General features: G+C 43.3%; 1 protein-coding gene across 1 annotated transcript; it reads right to left on the bottom strand.

The window, feature by feature from the left end:
* Window positions 1-3462: 3462 nt before the first annotated feature.
* Window positions 3463-15371, bottom strand: LOC120737189. The gene is made up of 4 exons (XM_040037748.1): window positions 15002-15371; window positions 13428-13821; window positions 8923-9128; window positions 3463-6036 (listed from the first exon to the last, which is right to left on the bottom strand). The coding sequence occupies exons 1-4, from the start codon at window positions 15071-15073 to the stop codon at window positions 5941-5943; spliced, it is 768 nt and encodes a 255-aa protein (XP_039893682.1). The 5' UTR covers window positions 15074-15371; the 3' UTR covers window positions 3463-5940.
* Window positions 15372-15904: the final 533 nt, after the last annotated feature.

Raw genomic sequence — 15904 nt, 5'->3', positions numbered from 1 at the left:
GCCTCCTTCTTTCTGTCCTCTCCTCCTCCTCCTCCTTCTTCTTTTTCTTCTTCTCCCCCCCCACACACAGTTAAATCCCAGCCCGGTGCTCCTGCTGTGTGGTCACTCTCTCCGTTTCGGCCTCCACTTAGCAGCAAAACCAAGTGCCTATTGTGGCAGCCAATCACATCCCGAGTTTTACTCTCAGAGCTAAGTGATTGGCTCTTTGTGCTGAGCAGTTTTAGTGAGGCTATCTAGTTCCAGTGCTGCCTGTTGACTCAGTAACAGACAGTGTGTGTGTGTGTGTGTGTGTGTGTGTGTGTGTGTGTGTGTGTGTGTGTGTGTGTGTGTGTGTGTGTGTGTGGGCTCAGCAGCAGGTCTGTCTCTGATAAAGTTGTGTCTTTTGTGGATTATGTAAAATGTATCAAGGCTCCAACTAACAGTCATTTCCAATTCCAGTTGATCGCCCGAATATTTTTTCTTTATCCATTTAGTCTCATAAATTCGTAAAACATGTCCTGATGTTTCACAGGTCGGCTTAACAACCTTAAAATATCTCGATTTAACAGAAAAATGTGCTACGTCATACGCTGACATCATTACTTCTAACTGGTCGTGTTCAATACAAGAATCTGCCACTTCAGCGGTATTTATATTTTTCACTAGACTTGAAACTTGAAACAACCTCGTTGCTCAGTATCACTGATGCAGTTATTATTGTTGTGTTTGTGTACACTGAATTTTCTGGATTTGATATCTGAATATGAAACTTTGCCAAAAGATTCACGGAAATATAAAGAACTATGCTTAAATCAATAATTAGGAGTGTCATAAACATTGTTTCAGTCATCGTGGCTTCCAGTGTTAGTGTGGCTGAACAGTGTAAAGGCTCACCAGAACTCTTTTAGCAGTTAATTGCATGTCTTTGGACTGTGGGAGGAAGCTGGAGTGCACGCAGGGAACAAACAAACAAACTGAACAGTGAAGCCAACAGCCCTAATGTAGCTATCCCACCTACCACATGAGCTATCCCAGTCCAGGTGAATGCAGCCTGGACAGGCCGCCAGCCAATCACAAGGGCTAACATACAGAGAGCCAGGAGAGGCTCCAGCGCCCAGAAATTTTATTTTACTTTTCCTTTGTCTTTAAATATGACTTAAATAATGGTTAAATAAAATAAGGTTTCTATAAATAAAATGGCATTTATTTTTCTCACACACTGAGTTTACACACTCTTCTTTAACTAAAGCTATCCTGTTACATCAACAGTGCACTGCTAAGAGGAAGTCTAAAGAAAAATTGCACTTTATTACATTTTAAAAAAATGAATCAACCACACAGCAAACAATCCTAAAACTGATAACTGATGAAGTAAATTTAATATCAATATCTCAGAGTAAACATTAAATGACAGAGGAGTCACACATGGCCTCTTTAGAAGCCCCCAAACATGTGCCTGCGTACGTATTTCAGTCCTGATCTGGTGTCAGATTGTTGCATTGATAATCGCTGTAAACACTTGTGGTGTGTCTGTGAGCAGCGAGGGTCTCGACCTCATGTCTGCTAATCTGCTCCAGATGTCCACCACCCGCTGTCACGCAGAGCCACAGAGCGCCAACATCTGTAAACATCTGATGAACAACATCCAACATCCTGCTGCTGTCCTCGCCTGTACCACCAGAGTGATGTCATCCCACAAATCAAAATGAAACTACAAGCTTCCAGCTGGGCTTCCTGCTAATATTAGTGCGACGCTGGTTATTTAAACGGATTTATTATTAGCTTTAAATGTATTTTCTTACATTACATCACCACGAGAGAGAATTAAGTGAGCATCTGCCAACGTACACACCTCGGCACCCTTTATGTATTAGCTTTAAGCTAATAAGCCTGCAGACAGTCTTTATCTTTAGACCTTAAAGGCAGTATGAAATCATTGTAAGGTGATAATTAAAGCTGAACAAACAGCAGCTTAATAATCTGTCAGTTGCATGAAAACAGACAAATCCTAAAATCTGGGAACAGATATGAACATTACTGAAGGTAATCCAAAGTTCTCAAGCCACCCCTCATTTATTTACATTTTGCCTCCAAGGGGCCAGACTTTCTCCTCAGTCTTAAACTGTTCTTGAATAATAGTTGTTTAGACATTTGGCTGCTTGTTCACTCATTTTCAGTCCAGTCCTTGTACCTGACAATTTCCAGGGGAATGTTGTTTTGTTTGTTAAGCCAATGCACACTAACCAATGAATCATTAAAACATTTTTACAAGAACCAAACTCCAGCGACGAGCCTGTGTTGTGTCTACATGTGACAGTCAACTTCGCAAAGAAATCATTTAAAACTCTTCCCACCCCCAAGCACGGTGGTGCAGTGGTCAACAGGTCCTTCCTGTGGAGAGTTTACATGTTGTCTGCGTGGGTGAGTACTCTGGTTTCCTCCCACAGTATAAAGACACTGTGGGAGGTTTATCTGGTGGTGTGTATGTCACCTCTCACCCTACGGCAGCTGGGATAGGCTTGAGGCTCAGTGTCAACAGGTCTTCTGGAGTTATGCATCCACATTGCAAATTTTTGATTCAAGTAATTTGGGAGGTCAGGTGAGAGGTACAACAGTGACTGTCTACATGCAGCCAAACTTCTATCAAAACTGATGGAAATATGAATAAAGAAAAGTAGCATCAAATTTGACTGTAAAATCAGATGCAGGATCCTCTGGAAAAGCATCTGATTGGAAACGTAATCATATTTCAGTATGATAGTTATCCCAAACACACTGCCAGGGGAGTAAAAGCATGTGAGGATAGAAGAAAACAGAATGGTCAGCCATTAGTTGGCCTCCCCAGAGCCCGGACCTCATCGTTATTATAAAAAGTGTGAGATCATCCTGACAAAGAGCAGAACAAAAGGCAGCCAAAGAGCTTTGAATGTCCTTTAAGAATCCTGGAGACCTTTTCCTGCAGAATAATTAAATAAATGTAGAGAAAGATGCCTGGAGAATAAAGAGGGTCATACCAAGTATCGGCTTTCAAGCTTGTTGGAAATGTGCTTTTGTGTTTTTGTCTCATAAACTGTACTTTTGTGTATGTTTGCACATGTTTCAAAAAATCCCTGCACATTATTTCGATTTTCATACTAAAGTATTAAGAAATTACAGGTGGCTAAAGACTTTTGCACAGTACTGCATAAAGAAGTAAACCCTGTGAGTTAGAAGCTAAGGCTTTAGACTCAAGAGAATTTTATGTTTTTGCTTTTAGCTCTGGAGCTCCTGGAGTTAAAATCACTTGTGTGAAACAGGTAATGAACTAAAGGCCTGAGGAAAGGTGTAGTATAACACAAATGTGGATTATTTTAAACTGAATCATGCAAAGCTACTCTAGCAGAGTCAAAGAGTAAAAATGTGAAACTAGAAAACAGCATAGCACCTGAAGGACACATCATTCATCCCACTGTCGTGATAAAAATCAAACTCCAAACACGGAAAAATATTTATTCTTATCTTTATTGTATAAAAACAAAAAAAGTACAAAATTCATGTAGAAATTTTACAATAGAAAAAAAGTTGAAAACAGCAAATACAAACTGCATGTGACTGGCCGACCGACACTGAGCTTTGCTGGTAGGAAAGAGGCGAGCGCTAAACCAGGAGAAACATCAGCTGCGAGCTCGCAGAGTTCACCGGCAGCTCTGATGACGGCAAACACGGCTAAAAGCACTGCGAGCAAAAGGCCGGACAAATATAAATATACAGGCTGTGAAGGAGAGTCTACGGAGCGAGCGGTTTAACCTCTGCTCAGCTCAGAGTCAGCTGAACTTCTACAGGCTGTGGTATCATTACGACTTTATACACAAAGGCTTTCAAAAGTCTTAAAAACAAGGCCCCGTGCTAAAAACGTAGAAAACGGCCGAGTGAGAGCGGCGTTTCAGACAGGCTGAAAGGCCCCACGTTTCCTGAAATAAAATGAAAACCGATAAGTGGGCACTTTAATCCAAAGTACGTTACAGTACATCAATCTGCATTCTGGAGCATGTGTAGCACCAGCAGCACTACAGCTGTCGAATAAAAACAGAAATCACACGGTTTTGGAAATAAATTTACAAAGAAAATCGTCACAGACGACTCGGCGTCCGTTTGGTTCGGCCCAGTCGATTCAAGCTGCTAAACACTGAGTATTGCTATGAGCCTGCGACGGCACATTTCTTCTTCTTTGTGCTTTAAAAGAGGCTAAAGGGAAACTTTTTGGTACCATTTCTTCCCCATCTCATTTCATATTCACAAATGTGGCTTTCACATGGTTCAGTAATGCTCCTCACGTCTCATTTTTCACATTTGCTTCGTGGCCAAAGACAGCAGAGAACAGAGTGTGAGTGAGGCCGTTTGCAATGCTTTCTAACACAGTACTGCTGAGAGTGTTTCTGCATGAATGAGTGTTTTCACTGTGGGTGATTTCTAAATCAGTCCGTTTTTTAACTGTTTCAACTCAAGTAGCGCTTAAATTAAAGTTTTTGATCAGGAATGTGTGGAAAAAAACAAAAACAATAACATAAAAAACCCCAAACAAAAACCATGCTACAGCTAGGCTACTTTTCAAAATAAATTATGCTCTTAATACGAGCAATCGACCCCCCCCCCCTTCCCCCCGCTTTTTAAACTACAATGATGAAAATAATCCCACAACCAGAGGGCTCACCTGACAAACATCATCGAATACTTTCCAACAATCATAAAGATCCAAATCATATATTTCTCTTTTGCTGATATCTTCCCAAATCCACTGGATTTAAATTCAGACTCTACAGTTACAACATAAAAAACAAAACATCTTCCAACTCTCCATCCAAACCTTTGGATTGGGATAAGTTTCATCTTCCAAAAGAATATTTACAGTTGATCAAGTAACTATGAACACTGTCAACACAGGCGGGCGAGCGAGTGAAGCTGGAACGTTTGAATGTAATGTGAACGCTCGAATCCAGTGACTGCAAACAAGCCACTCCAAAATTAAGTGTGTTTTATTCACTCTGTGTGTGTGTTTGTGTGGGGGGGGGGGGGCTGATTGTCCTGGTGTTGGAGATTAGACCTCAACAGAGCGCCAAGCAGAAAGGCACATTGTACACTGACATGAAGCAGATTGAGAGAAAGGTTTCGGTCTGTGCTTCGCTCCGTTTTGTTTTTCCCTGCGATGCAACCACAGCGCCCAGTTTTCACAGTTTATAAGAAGAGGGACACAGGTTGCACGATAAAGACACAACGGCAACACGCACACATCAGACGAGGGTCAAATCGTGCCTTTGACAGTCCTGTAATGCTGAACACCGCAGCAGAAAATTCGTTTTTATATTCAGAGGGAAGAGCTGGAGAGATGCAGTCTATTGAAACTGAAATGATTTTGCATCCTCCAGCTGATATTAAAATCAAAAGATTTACCATCCTAATTTTAAATATCATTTCTGTACTTTAACCCTGGAAGAGCATCACAAATCCCAAACTCTGACAGCACGGGGTTAGAATTAAGGCTAAGGCTCAGAGGTTCACATACCTCATACACTTCTAGTGGCTTTAAACTTTTCTAAGGACCTCACAGCTTCTGTTTGACCCACATCTTCCATGTGTGCACACACACATACACTCCGACTCACATGAGCTGAGTCACACCTGCTACATAAAGAGCTGAGCCCCGAGACACGACATTGAGAAAAAAAAAATAATAACAATTTTACAAAATATACAGGTCAGTCCATCAGCAGCGGTCCGTACCAGCAGACGGGCTGACGGGCTGACTGACAGGCAGTCAGACGGACAGGCAGGGTCCAGTTTCCACAGGAAGCAGCCCGATCCAGCTGCCGCTTTCATCTTCCCAACGCCTCTTTTGTTCAACCGATGTTTTCAGTCGCAGCTCCAGGTGTGAGTGACGATGAAGAGCAGCAGCCAGTCCGGGTTGTCTTGTTCGCTACAGCAAGTCTATGTGAGCCTGTAGAGAGTGCTGAGAGTCTGGGTGATGAAGCTGAGGAGGCCTCGGCAGACGTCTCTGAAGTCGTGCCAGTGAGGGCCGCCGTGCTGGAGGGAGAAGGAAAAGACCAAATGAAGTCCAAATAAGATTCAGCAACATTTCATTATTCAACAACTGACCTTTTTAGATGCTAAAAATGCGCATGCATTGACAAAATGACCCCGAAACAGCTCATAGAAGAGACTTAATCACATGGCTGCAGCTTCATGCAAGTCAATGTTGTCTCCAGATGCCCTTGTTGACACACGGAGGAGCAGCAGCAACAACAAAGTGATTGAAACTATATAAACGATGTCAGCTGATCATTTATGAACTTTCAGAGATGCTACATTGGTTGAAGATTATGAAGAAAACTGTGCAGACACCTCTCTGAATGAAGAGAACGTTTATATACCAGAATCATGTTTAACCTCGATTTACTCAAATCATATCAGCTGCAAACATCTGCCCAGTTATTTAATCCCATTTTTAACTTCTTAGGTGCAAAGGTTAACTCAGGCTCAGTGGATGCTGCTCAGAAACCGCTTATCCTGCAGAGGTAGCCCCGTCGTGACATGGCAAGTACTCGTGACGCTGTAATCGCCTAATCTGACAAAGTCACCGTGTTATTGGACACAAATGTCACATGATTGAACATAAATGTGCCATTGTCTTACTCCTAGGAAGAGAAGTAACCAGAAAAGACACATATGTCAACCCCACTGTGACAAAGAATAACATCTACTAAAGGAAAAATATCTCTTATTAATTCTTGAATGGACAAAAAAAAATATAGATACATTTAGATGTTTCCACGTTGAGCTATGAAATGTGCCTTTTCCTGCTTTTTGATTTGTTTTTCATGTTTTTAAAATATTAATAAATATATGCTTCTGAAACAAGAAGTGGCCAGAAAGAGATAAATGGAGAGAAAGACTAATAATGAGGAGCGCTGAGCCCGAACACGAGGAAAACAGGAGTGTTCCTGTGTGGAGGACGATGAACCTCTGTGGCTGTGGTTGTGGTTACACCTCCCTATATGCTTCCTTTGCAACCTCCATCCCTCCTTCCTCCCTTTCCTCATTGCTTTTGTTTCAAAGTGCTCGTTCAGAAAAACTGACTAGATCATAAACAACACGCACAGTTTCCTCAGTTTCCCCCAGAGACTGAAGTATCTCTCTCAGTGTGAAGACAGAGCGGCAGACAGTTACACGAGAAGCAAACCCTGAAACCTGCTGCACTTGTCTGCAAGGAGGAGTACGCGGGGAGGCGGGTGGGTGGCTACATCCTCATAAAGTGAGCAACTCATGTCTGAGTGCGAGCCAGGAGGAGGTGACGTCATCTTTGTTTGTGTGCAAAAGGCGGGATGGTGAGGGAGTGAGAGGGGAGTGGAGGTGGGAGGGAGGAGGGGAGGGGGGGGAGGTCACTGCCGACTCCTCACGCGATGTAGAGCACAGAGGCAGGGCGGGGCCGGAGAGGGAGCGAGATAAAGAAATAACAATCAAAAGAAACAGACAGTAAAGGGAGGAGAACGCTGTCATTCAGACAAAAGGAAGAAAAAAAAGGATTAAAGAGCTCCATGTGTGACCTAATTTCTGAATGAAAGGAGAGAAAGAAGAAAGAGCTAGATGATGCAAATTCTGGAGAAACCTCAGGATTGCTGCTATTGCAGGTCTTAGTTTCTTACCTGCAGCTGAAAAAAACAAATACTAGACACAAGGCCTTTATTGTGCTTTTATTCTTCATTTATAACCAACTTGGGGCTCTTATTGTGAAAATCTGACATAATTATGACCATTCCAAGGGTTTGATATCTACAAGGGACTTGTAATTTGAAAAATCCAGCAGAATTAAAGCATCCTAATAACTTCCCATATATAACTGAAGGCTTTTATTTTGAAAACAACAACAGTTTAACAAAATAATGGATTTTATTTTGAAAATATGAAATGCCTGATCTTTCTGATTACTTTCTTCAACTAACAGTGGCTTTTATTTTGAAAAAATTGCATATTTTAAAGCATAGTGTAACGTGTTAGTTCCTGTAGGGAAATTACTCCTCTGCATTTAACCCATTCACCCAGTGAAGCAGTGGGCAGCGCCCGGAGTACCTCAGGGTAGCCATTCAGTGGAGTTGAACCCCCAACCTTCCGATCATGGTGCAACCACTCTACCTACTGAGCTATCCCTGCCCCCCTAACTTCAACTAACAGTGGCATTTAGTGCACACATAAAGCAACTTCTTATGGAGCAGCTGTTGCCTAGGCTACCATCTAACGTATCTGCCACACCCTCATGTATCAACAGTATCCTTTGCTACAACTGCTTCCCTCGCCTCACTCGCTTCAGGGTGAGAAAAGTTTAACTATGGCCTCGCAGCATTCATTATTTTACACCTGCTCCCTTGTACTTGCTGAAACTCCGTCACTACAGAGTCTTTGGGCACCAGGTTGCTCTAAGTCACTTCCTGTGTGGATGCTCCTTCATGGCAAAAAATGTATTGAAACAACTAAGGGCTTTTACTTTTAAAATCTGACATGATCTGCTAACATCCAGCGACTAACTGTGGGTCCTTCCCTGCTGCCCAGATAGAAAACAGATAACTAATGAACAGGAGCAAACAATGAATAAAAGATGGAGATAGGAGCGCACACAGTTGTAATTGATCCACTCGCTCGCACTCACAAATATCGATCTCTCTTTGCTATCATGCAGACGTGCAATTACTCATTGAACTCACATCCACTTATAAACCTGATAACAATGAAAGAGCAGGGCGGGGGGAAAGAATCGATGTAACTGCGCTGCTTTCAAGGACTAGAAAGCACTTCGCACTTACGTCACCATCAACTCCACACTGAAACCCCCCCCCCACTGCAGTCGCCAAAACAGCTCAGCGACTTTAAGGTTAAAGGTTAAAACTGAGCCCAGTTATTTCCCGTCACCCTCCTTACCGCTCTGCGGAGGAGCGTGACGTTCAGCTCATCTCCAATTGTCCTCAGCTGGTTCGCCACCCTCCTGATCTCCTGCTCCTGCGCTGCTTCTCCCCCAGGAGCTCTGCGGCGAGGCGAAGCCCAGGATGGCCGCTCATTTCGGGGCAACATGTTAGACTGAGGTCGCAGCCGGCTGGAGGGCTGCTGGAGCTCCTGTCTGCTCGAGTCTGCAGAAGAAAAGAAAACTGCATATAAGAATTTATTTTTACCTTCCCCATGAACTCCATCTGCCTCTCAAGTGAGAAGAAATGTTCACGTGTGAACGGCCAGAAGCTCCTGCAGAGTTTCTGATTATCAGCAATTGATTGTCAACAAGCAGCATACATTAATGGCCTCCTTGTGCAGACAGGTTAAGTCAGAGGGGATGTGTGCCCACACAGACACTGAACTCCTCCACAGAGGAAAACCGGATTAAAAATTACATCCAGGGGAATCATAATAATTTAAATTTTATGCATTTCAGTGGGAAAAGAGGCCGAGGAGGTGGATTTTCTTGACCTCCGAGAGTAAATCAGGCTAAAAATAAATGTTTCGTTTTCTCACACAGACCGACAAACATACAAATTTCTTAAGGAGGAGGCTGATGGGGTGACTTATCTTCCTCTTCATGGAACTTGGGAGAGTAATCTCTTAATCTGCTTAATAAGTCTGGCATAGAGAGCTTTTGTGTGTTTGTTGTGTTTACAGAATGATTTTTGTTTTGTTTTCTTGGACAAGCAGATACCTGAGCCTCCAATCTGATTCCTCCGTCGTGACAATCCAAACTAAAATCAGACCTGAATCTGTTTGAGATATTATGACTTTAAGAAAACTCGATATATATCATCTTATTCTTTTCATTTACATATCTGTACTTACTTTGTGCATTTTGGTTTAAGTGTTTCTTAAATCCTTTTTCATAGTGTGGAAAGCATCGTAACCGGATAAATACTTTAACTACCTCAGTCTTTTAATTTTGATGCAGATGAACTAATTAAAAGTTAATCATCTTCTGGCTTGTTTTGATTTTAGATTTCAGCCTCTTTGGTTTGAATAACTCGTCTCTAAAAGCTGAACAGATGCCTTCTGTGACCTCCCTACGGCACACCTTTGGTTCCCCGGCTTGTTTTCTACTTCGTCCAATCACACAGCTTCTTTGAAACAACCCCTGTCTCCGGCACAACGCCGAGCGCCGGTGGCGCCCCCGGCAACCGCAGCATCCACTTTGCTAGGAGGATTATAACTTATCCTTTAAAGATGCAGGTGACTAGACAGAGAGAGACGGAGTGAGACGGCGAGAGAGAGAGAGGAAGAGAGAAAAGAGAGAGCGGCGAGGAGAAAAAAAAAGAAAAAAAAAAAACACAAACAGGAAAACCCTGGCTTGTTGCCAAGGTAACTCTGAGGCAGCACTCCTGGAGACATCTGCGTGCGATTGGAAGACAGCACAGGGGGCCGAGCTGTGATAGGATGACCTAGAGGAAAGGGGGCGGGTCTCTAGACGAACCTGTCCGTCTGATAGGCTGACGGGGTGACAAGGTGACAGAGAGACCCCCTTGACCAGTTAAATGTGGGAGCCACTAGAGACAGAAGGGGTGGGTGAGGTGAAGAGGGGGTGGCATTAAAAACCTCAGACTAAACCTAAAGACACACCGACGGGGGAGGCAGAAGGCTTAATTAATGGTGAGCTGGATAACTCTACCTACTTTAGTTCTGTTATTAATATTTCACTAATATCTATAAACTTGGGATGCAACAAGCCTCCAAAACCACCATTTCTAATGATCTTTAAGCAGTACAGCTCTCATCAGGCTAATATGGCCATAACGTTATGGGAGGATGTCCCGTGACACGATACCGTGGACGTCTGTAATGCAGTGTCTTTACTTTTATAACACCCGTATAAGAAACAGATACCTGCAGATGAACCGAAACAGAGAAGAGCAAAACAGGGAACTGGGAACTATCTAGTTTACTGAATTTCCGCTGACTGCGCTGGAAGCTCTGAAACATTGTTTCCTTAACAAATACACAACCTAAGCAAATGCGCTGCACACGAGCCCGCGAATGACGTGACCGCAAAGGAGCGCATTGTACGGCAAAGCAAACTATCTCACCTTGATGACTCGCTGCGAGCTTTGGAGCAATTAACTAATGAGTAAACCATTTTAAGACTCGCGGCCACAAACTTTCCTAGACATCACCAGAAAGCATAAAAATATGGCACATTATCCGGTCTTTAACCTGTCAGCTTCCTGGTAAAAAATAAAGATAAAAAATCTGTGTAATGTTTGATTGCGGTGATGTGTGAATAGCAGCTATTCAGGTGTCTCTCTCACCTAAAGTACTTCCTGCAGCGACAGAACATTTGAAGCGGACTACTTCCTGCTGTAAAGCATCCTGACCAGGAATCATCCAACGTTCATGTGTGAAAACAGTCTGACCCTCTGGTTTATTAAATAATTGGCTGACTGATGATGGCTCAATAATTATTACAGCTTTACGACTAATTGATTAACTCGGTTTCTGTGCAGATAGCTGAATAATCAACTTACCCACTCACTGAATAACAAGTCCACTTGCCCATTAACTGGCTTAGTGATTGACTCATAAGCCTGCTTAGCAAACTTTTAATCTGATAAACCGACTTTTGTAAAGCTGTTTTTTTAAATAATAATAATAAAAAAAAAACTAACTGAATAAATCCCTGCAGCTTTGACTCTTTGGCCTCATTTCCTGCTGGTGACACACTGACAGGCTGACCTGACTCTGTGCTGCCGGGCTGAGCCTCTCATGAGGAGGAAACTGCAGATTGTTTCTTTATTGCAGGCGGGGACATGTCTCAACATGCCTGCATGCACAGCTGAACTACAGCTGAGAGAGGAGGAGGAGGAGGATGGTAAGATATTTGTTTACATTGCTACAGCCCTGTCACAACAGCATGGGTTAAAGTCAAACCTGCTGAGCCACTTCTGCAGCCTCACCTGAATTCACCTTTCTGATAAATTTTCCTCCAGGATACAGACTCTTGGGCTTACTTCACCTGATTCCTGAATTGCCCGGAGAGGTGATTTTCTTTCTGAAGCGGAGGGCTGAATGTCTTAAACAGCCTCAGGCACAAATCAACATCTTATCACAGACACCTTATTCAGAGCGACAGCAGCACAATGAGCTTTCAGAGCCCTTTTTACTAATATTACAAAGTGGCAGCGACTCTAATGTCCCCTGAAATGAATCCGGCCTTGCGCCATAAACTCTGAGCAGTTTGAGGCGTCTGTGGCGCCTTGGGCAGCTTCTTGAAAGATCAGCATAAAGGCCAGCTGGCCTCAAGGTCACTCTGCCAAAGAGGGACCACATGTTGATCCCTGCGACAGCTGGAGCACATCTCATCTCTACCCTCCACCTGTCCCCACTCATCAGCGCTGCCCAAACAAACTCATGTCAAGTAAATAAAGCCACGGCTCCAGTAAACACATAACCAACCGATACTCTCCTGCTAACTGATAACGCTGGTGTTTACTTAAGGGTGGGGGACTGGAAGGCAAACACTTGCGTGTGGTTGTGGCTGAGTCACATCTGATCACAACCGCTACTGCTCGTTGTGTATACATGCAGCTTGCTTCCTGCTGCAGCGGCTTTTAAAATCAGATTTGCTAAGGCTCACCTGACCAGCCGAGACAAACTGAGACAGATTCTGACATTTTGATCTGTTACACTGAAGACAGAGACTTTTTCTTTTCTGGAATATGTTAAAAACTACCACAAATTAAAAGAAATAAAGCTTCAATTAAAGCTGCAAGCTGAAATAATATAATCTGTTTTAAGTGTGCTTCTGTTGCTGCTAGGTGGCGCTGCGACTCAGTGGTGGTATGCAGATGTTTTCGGGTTGGGACTCTTATCGCACATGAGAAGTTTGGGGCAGACTGGATGGTTTATATGAGAATTCATACAACATAAAGTGATCAAAATGCACCACGGTGCCACAGACACACCCTTCGACAAACACTTGCTGTAACATCCCTAAAGTCTTTACAGCAGACAGACCACATATGAAGACGAGCCGTCTAAATCACCAGGAGGAGACGTTTGTTAGAAAAAATAGTCCCAAAATCGCATATAATGAAAACTGGGAAAAACCTGCAGCTCAAAAAGATTTATCAGGGGATGGATTGATCTGCATAAGTGTACTGCACAAGACAAAGTTTAGCTTCCCTGAGTTGTTGAACAAGAGTTGTTGTATTTGTGCTATATCCCTGACAGAATGTGCCCCACATGGCTTCACACAAACATACTATGTTCCACATTTACTCTGTTGGAATCACTCTGGCTGTGGCTGAAAGGGTTAATGATTAACACCGCACTCGGGCTTGGTGTTACATTAACCTTCTTTTCTGCCTGCCTGTCAAAACAAGTAGAACTACCCCACGTAGTTTTAATATTACACCATGCTACAACTCACTGTGTGCAAAACTGTAAATATTCAATATTACCTGAACGCTCTCCTGAGACGTCACCGGGTGCAGGTGCACCTCTGCACCTCAAATCCCTCCGGTTGGGAGGCGATGCTGCGGGTAACTGCTGGTGAACTCGGGGGTCGTCGTTGTCGTCTGGGTGGGAGTACGACAGCGGGTACGACACATAGAGAGCCTGTATGGGCTGCAGGTGATGGTGGTGATGGTGATAGTGGTGGATGTGTATGGCACCAGTGCTGGTCCCGGAGGAGGAGGGGGTGTTGGTCGTACTATTGAGCATCCCAGGCCAGGTGTGGAGGGGGCAAGGCAGCTCCACTCGGCAGGTGTTGTGACACGGAAGAGAGGAGTTTCCTCCAGCAGGGGTTTCTCCAGCGCTCTGTATGGTCTGTGCTCTGGCCATATCAGTTGTAGCCTAATTAAGGAAGACAGAAGTTTTAAAATTTTGTGTTAATTTTCAATTCAGTTGCGTTTTTACAGTTTAAAGTTTTAGTTCTGTTTTTATTGGTTTCAGCGTTGGTTTTGGTTTTTGTTATGGCTGCCATTCATCAGAAAGTATTACACATATCCCCAGTCCCCATAAACACAGGCACTAAAGCTTAAAGACTCAAAATTAAGACCTCTCCTATATATAGATTTTTTTATTATTTTGCCCATTTTTATAAATATCCAAAATGATTTTAGTTTTCATTGTTTTAAAAGGTTTTTTACTGGTTTTTAGAGGTTACGTTGTTTTTAAAGGTGCAAATATACAAGACTGTGTAAATTAATTTATTATAACAACTAAAAATACGTCAGACAATAATCATTTTAGTTTGTTGAGCGCACAGAGGCAGCTGGACGGTGTAAAAACAAGTAAACTGAAGATTAAAAAAAATAAAATAAAAATCCACAGATCTATTTTTAGCACCTCTGATTTTTCCTCCGGTATATTCTGCTGTAGGCCGCTAGGAGGCACCAGCGGCTCCATTTTCGGAGCACGAGACCTGTGTTTGTAAACAAATCCGTGCCGCGCGTGCACGAGGCAGCGCGCTCGCGAACTCACACAGCGAAGAACAGGGGACGCGCGCGCTGATTTAACGGCGGAACACTTCGATGTTCGCTGTCACCGAGCAGAAAGCGGCGCACGAACAAAACTCAACAAAACCGTTTATTTAATATTTTGTCGCCACAAATGCACCCAATGTTGTTCATTTCCGGGCACAGAGTCAACACTGACAATTTAAAAATAAAATCCACGAGAGGAAAAAAAACACAGAAACAAAAAAACAGCGCTGACTTTACGAAGTTGTCCGCACTGCCGCGAAACAAAATTAGCTTATATTTATGTTTTTACCGCCACGTTGTTAGCTTTTCGTGCTCTGACATGTCGGGGCTTGTCTCTGTCAGAGCAACGCGAACATCAGCTCACTGCACAAGAAAATAAAACTCTGTGTAAAAATGCACTGTTTGAGTATAAAATCTGAAAGGAGCTTGAAGTAAACGGGCTCGTTCAGGTGAAGTCTAAAGCGCACTCCTGATCCCCACAGCTGGGCAGATGATGCAACTTTGCGCTGCCAACTTCTGCAGAGAGAAATCTGGCGGAAAGCGCTTACTTGGTGGAGGTTTTCTGAAGATCCGCGGCGAGGCTGTCTGCAGGTCTGAACCTGACGGTAACAGGTGGCCATAAGACGGAATAAAAGCTGCCGAAAGAAACCGTGGATGCGCCGGTGAGAAGGCTCCGGAGATGTTTAAAGTCCGCCCGGAGGAAGCCGTGTCACTCCATCCCAGGTGTCCCGCTGTGAATGGAGTCGGTGAATTTTTTTTAATCTCTTTTTGTCTCGGGTTACGTCATCAAAACAATAATATTGATGAAGATGAGGTGAAGCGGGCAGGTAGCGGGACTACGTTCTGCCTGGCTTGCTGTCTGTCAGGGTTTTCCGTCTGAGCTGGTCGGTCTCGGCTTTTAAAACGCGATCGGTCAAACATCCGGTCTAGCCTTTCACAATAAACCCCACACAATACAACCAAAATAAACACATCTTTCTCTTTCGGCTTCTCCTGTCAGGGGGCTTACCTCCATCTCTGCATGTCTTCCTTCACTTCATCTTCAACATCTTTTGTCCAATATATCCACCATCCCTCCTCTGCAATTGTCTAAACCATCTCAGACACACAATATATCTGCTTTCCTTTTCCCAATCATAGTCCCTACATTTAATATCCCCCCCCTCTCACCTGTATAGTCCCAATCACCGCCTCCAAACACACACCTTCCCTCTTGGACACTGGTGTACAATCACCACTCAAATCTAATAGAAAGCCCCCTTATCTGTTTGCCAAATATGATATTTTAAAAAGATTTCCCATCTTTTCAGTGACAGAATTTTCCCATTTCAATCCAAGGATCTGTGAGTGTCATGCCTCTGTCGCATTCAGTAACTAAGTTAAGCAAAATTGGAGTCTAAAACTTTCTAGTTGACTTGCATAAAAATGAAATCACTAAGATGTATTTTAAC

The sequence above is a fragment of the Simochromis diagramma genome, unplaced genomic scaffold (assembly GCF_900408965.1).
Source record: "Simochromis diagramma unplaced genomic scaffold, fSimDia1.1 OVJJ01000463.1, whole genome shotgun sequence".
NCBI classification, from domain to species: Eukaryota; Metazoa; Chordata; class Actinopteri; order Cichliformes; family Cichlidae; genus Simochromis; species Simochromis diagramma.
The sequence above is the reverse complement of the archived record's forward strand: the minus strand, read 5'-3'. Positions and strand labels throughout refer to the sequence as shown.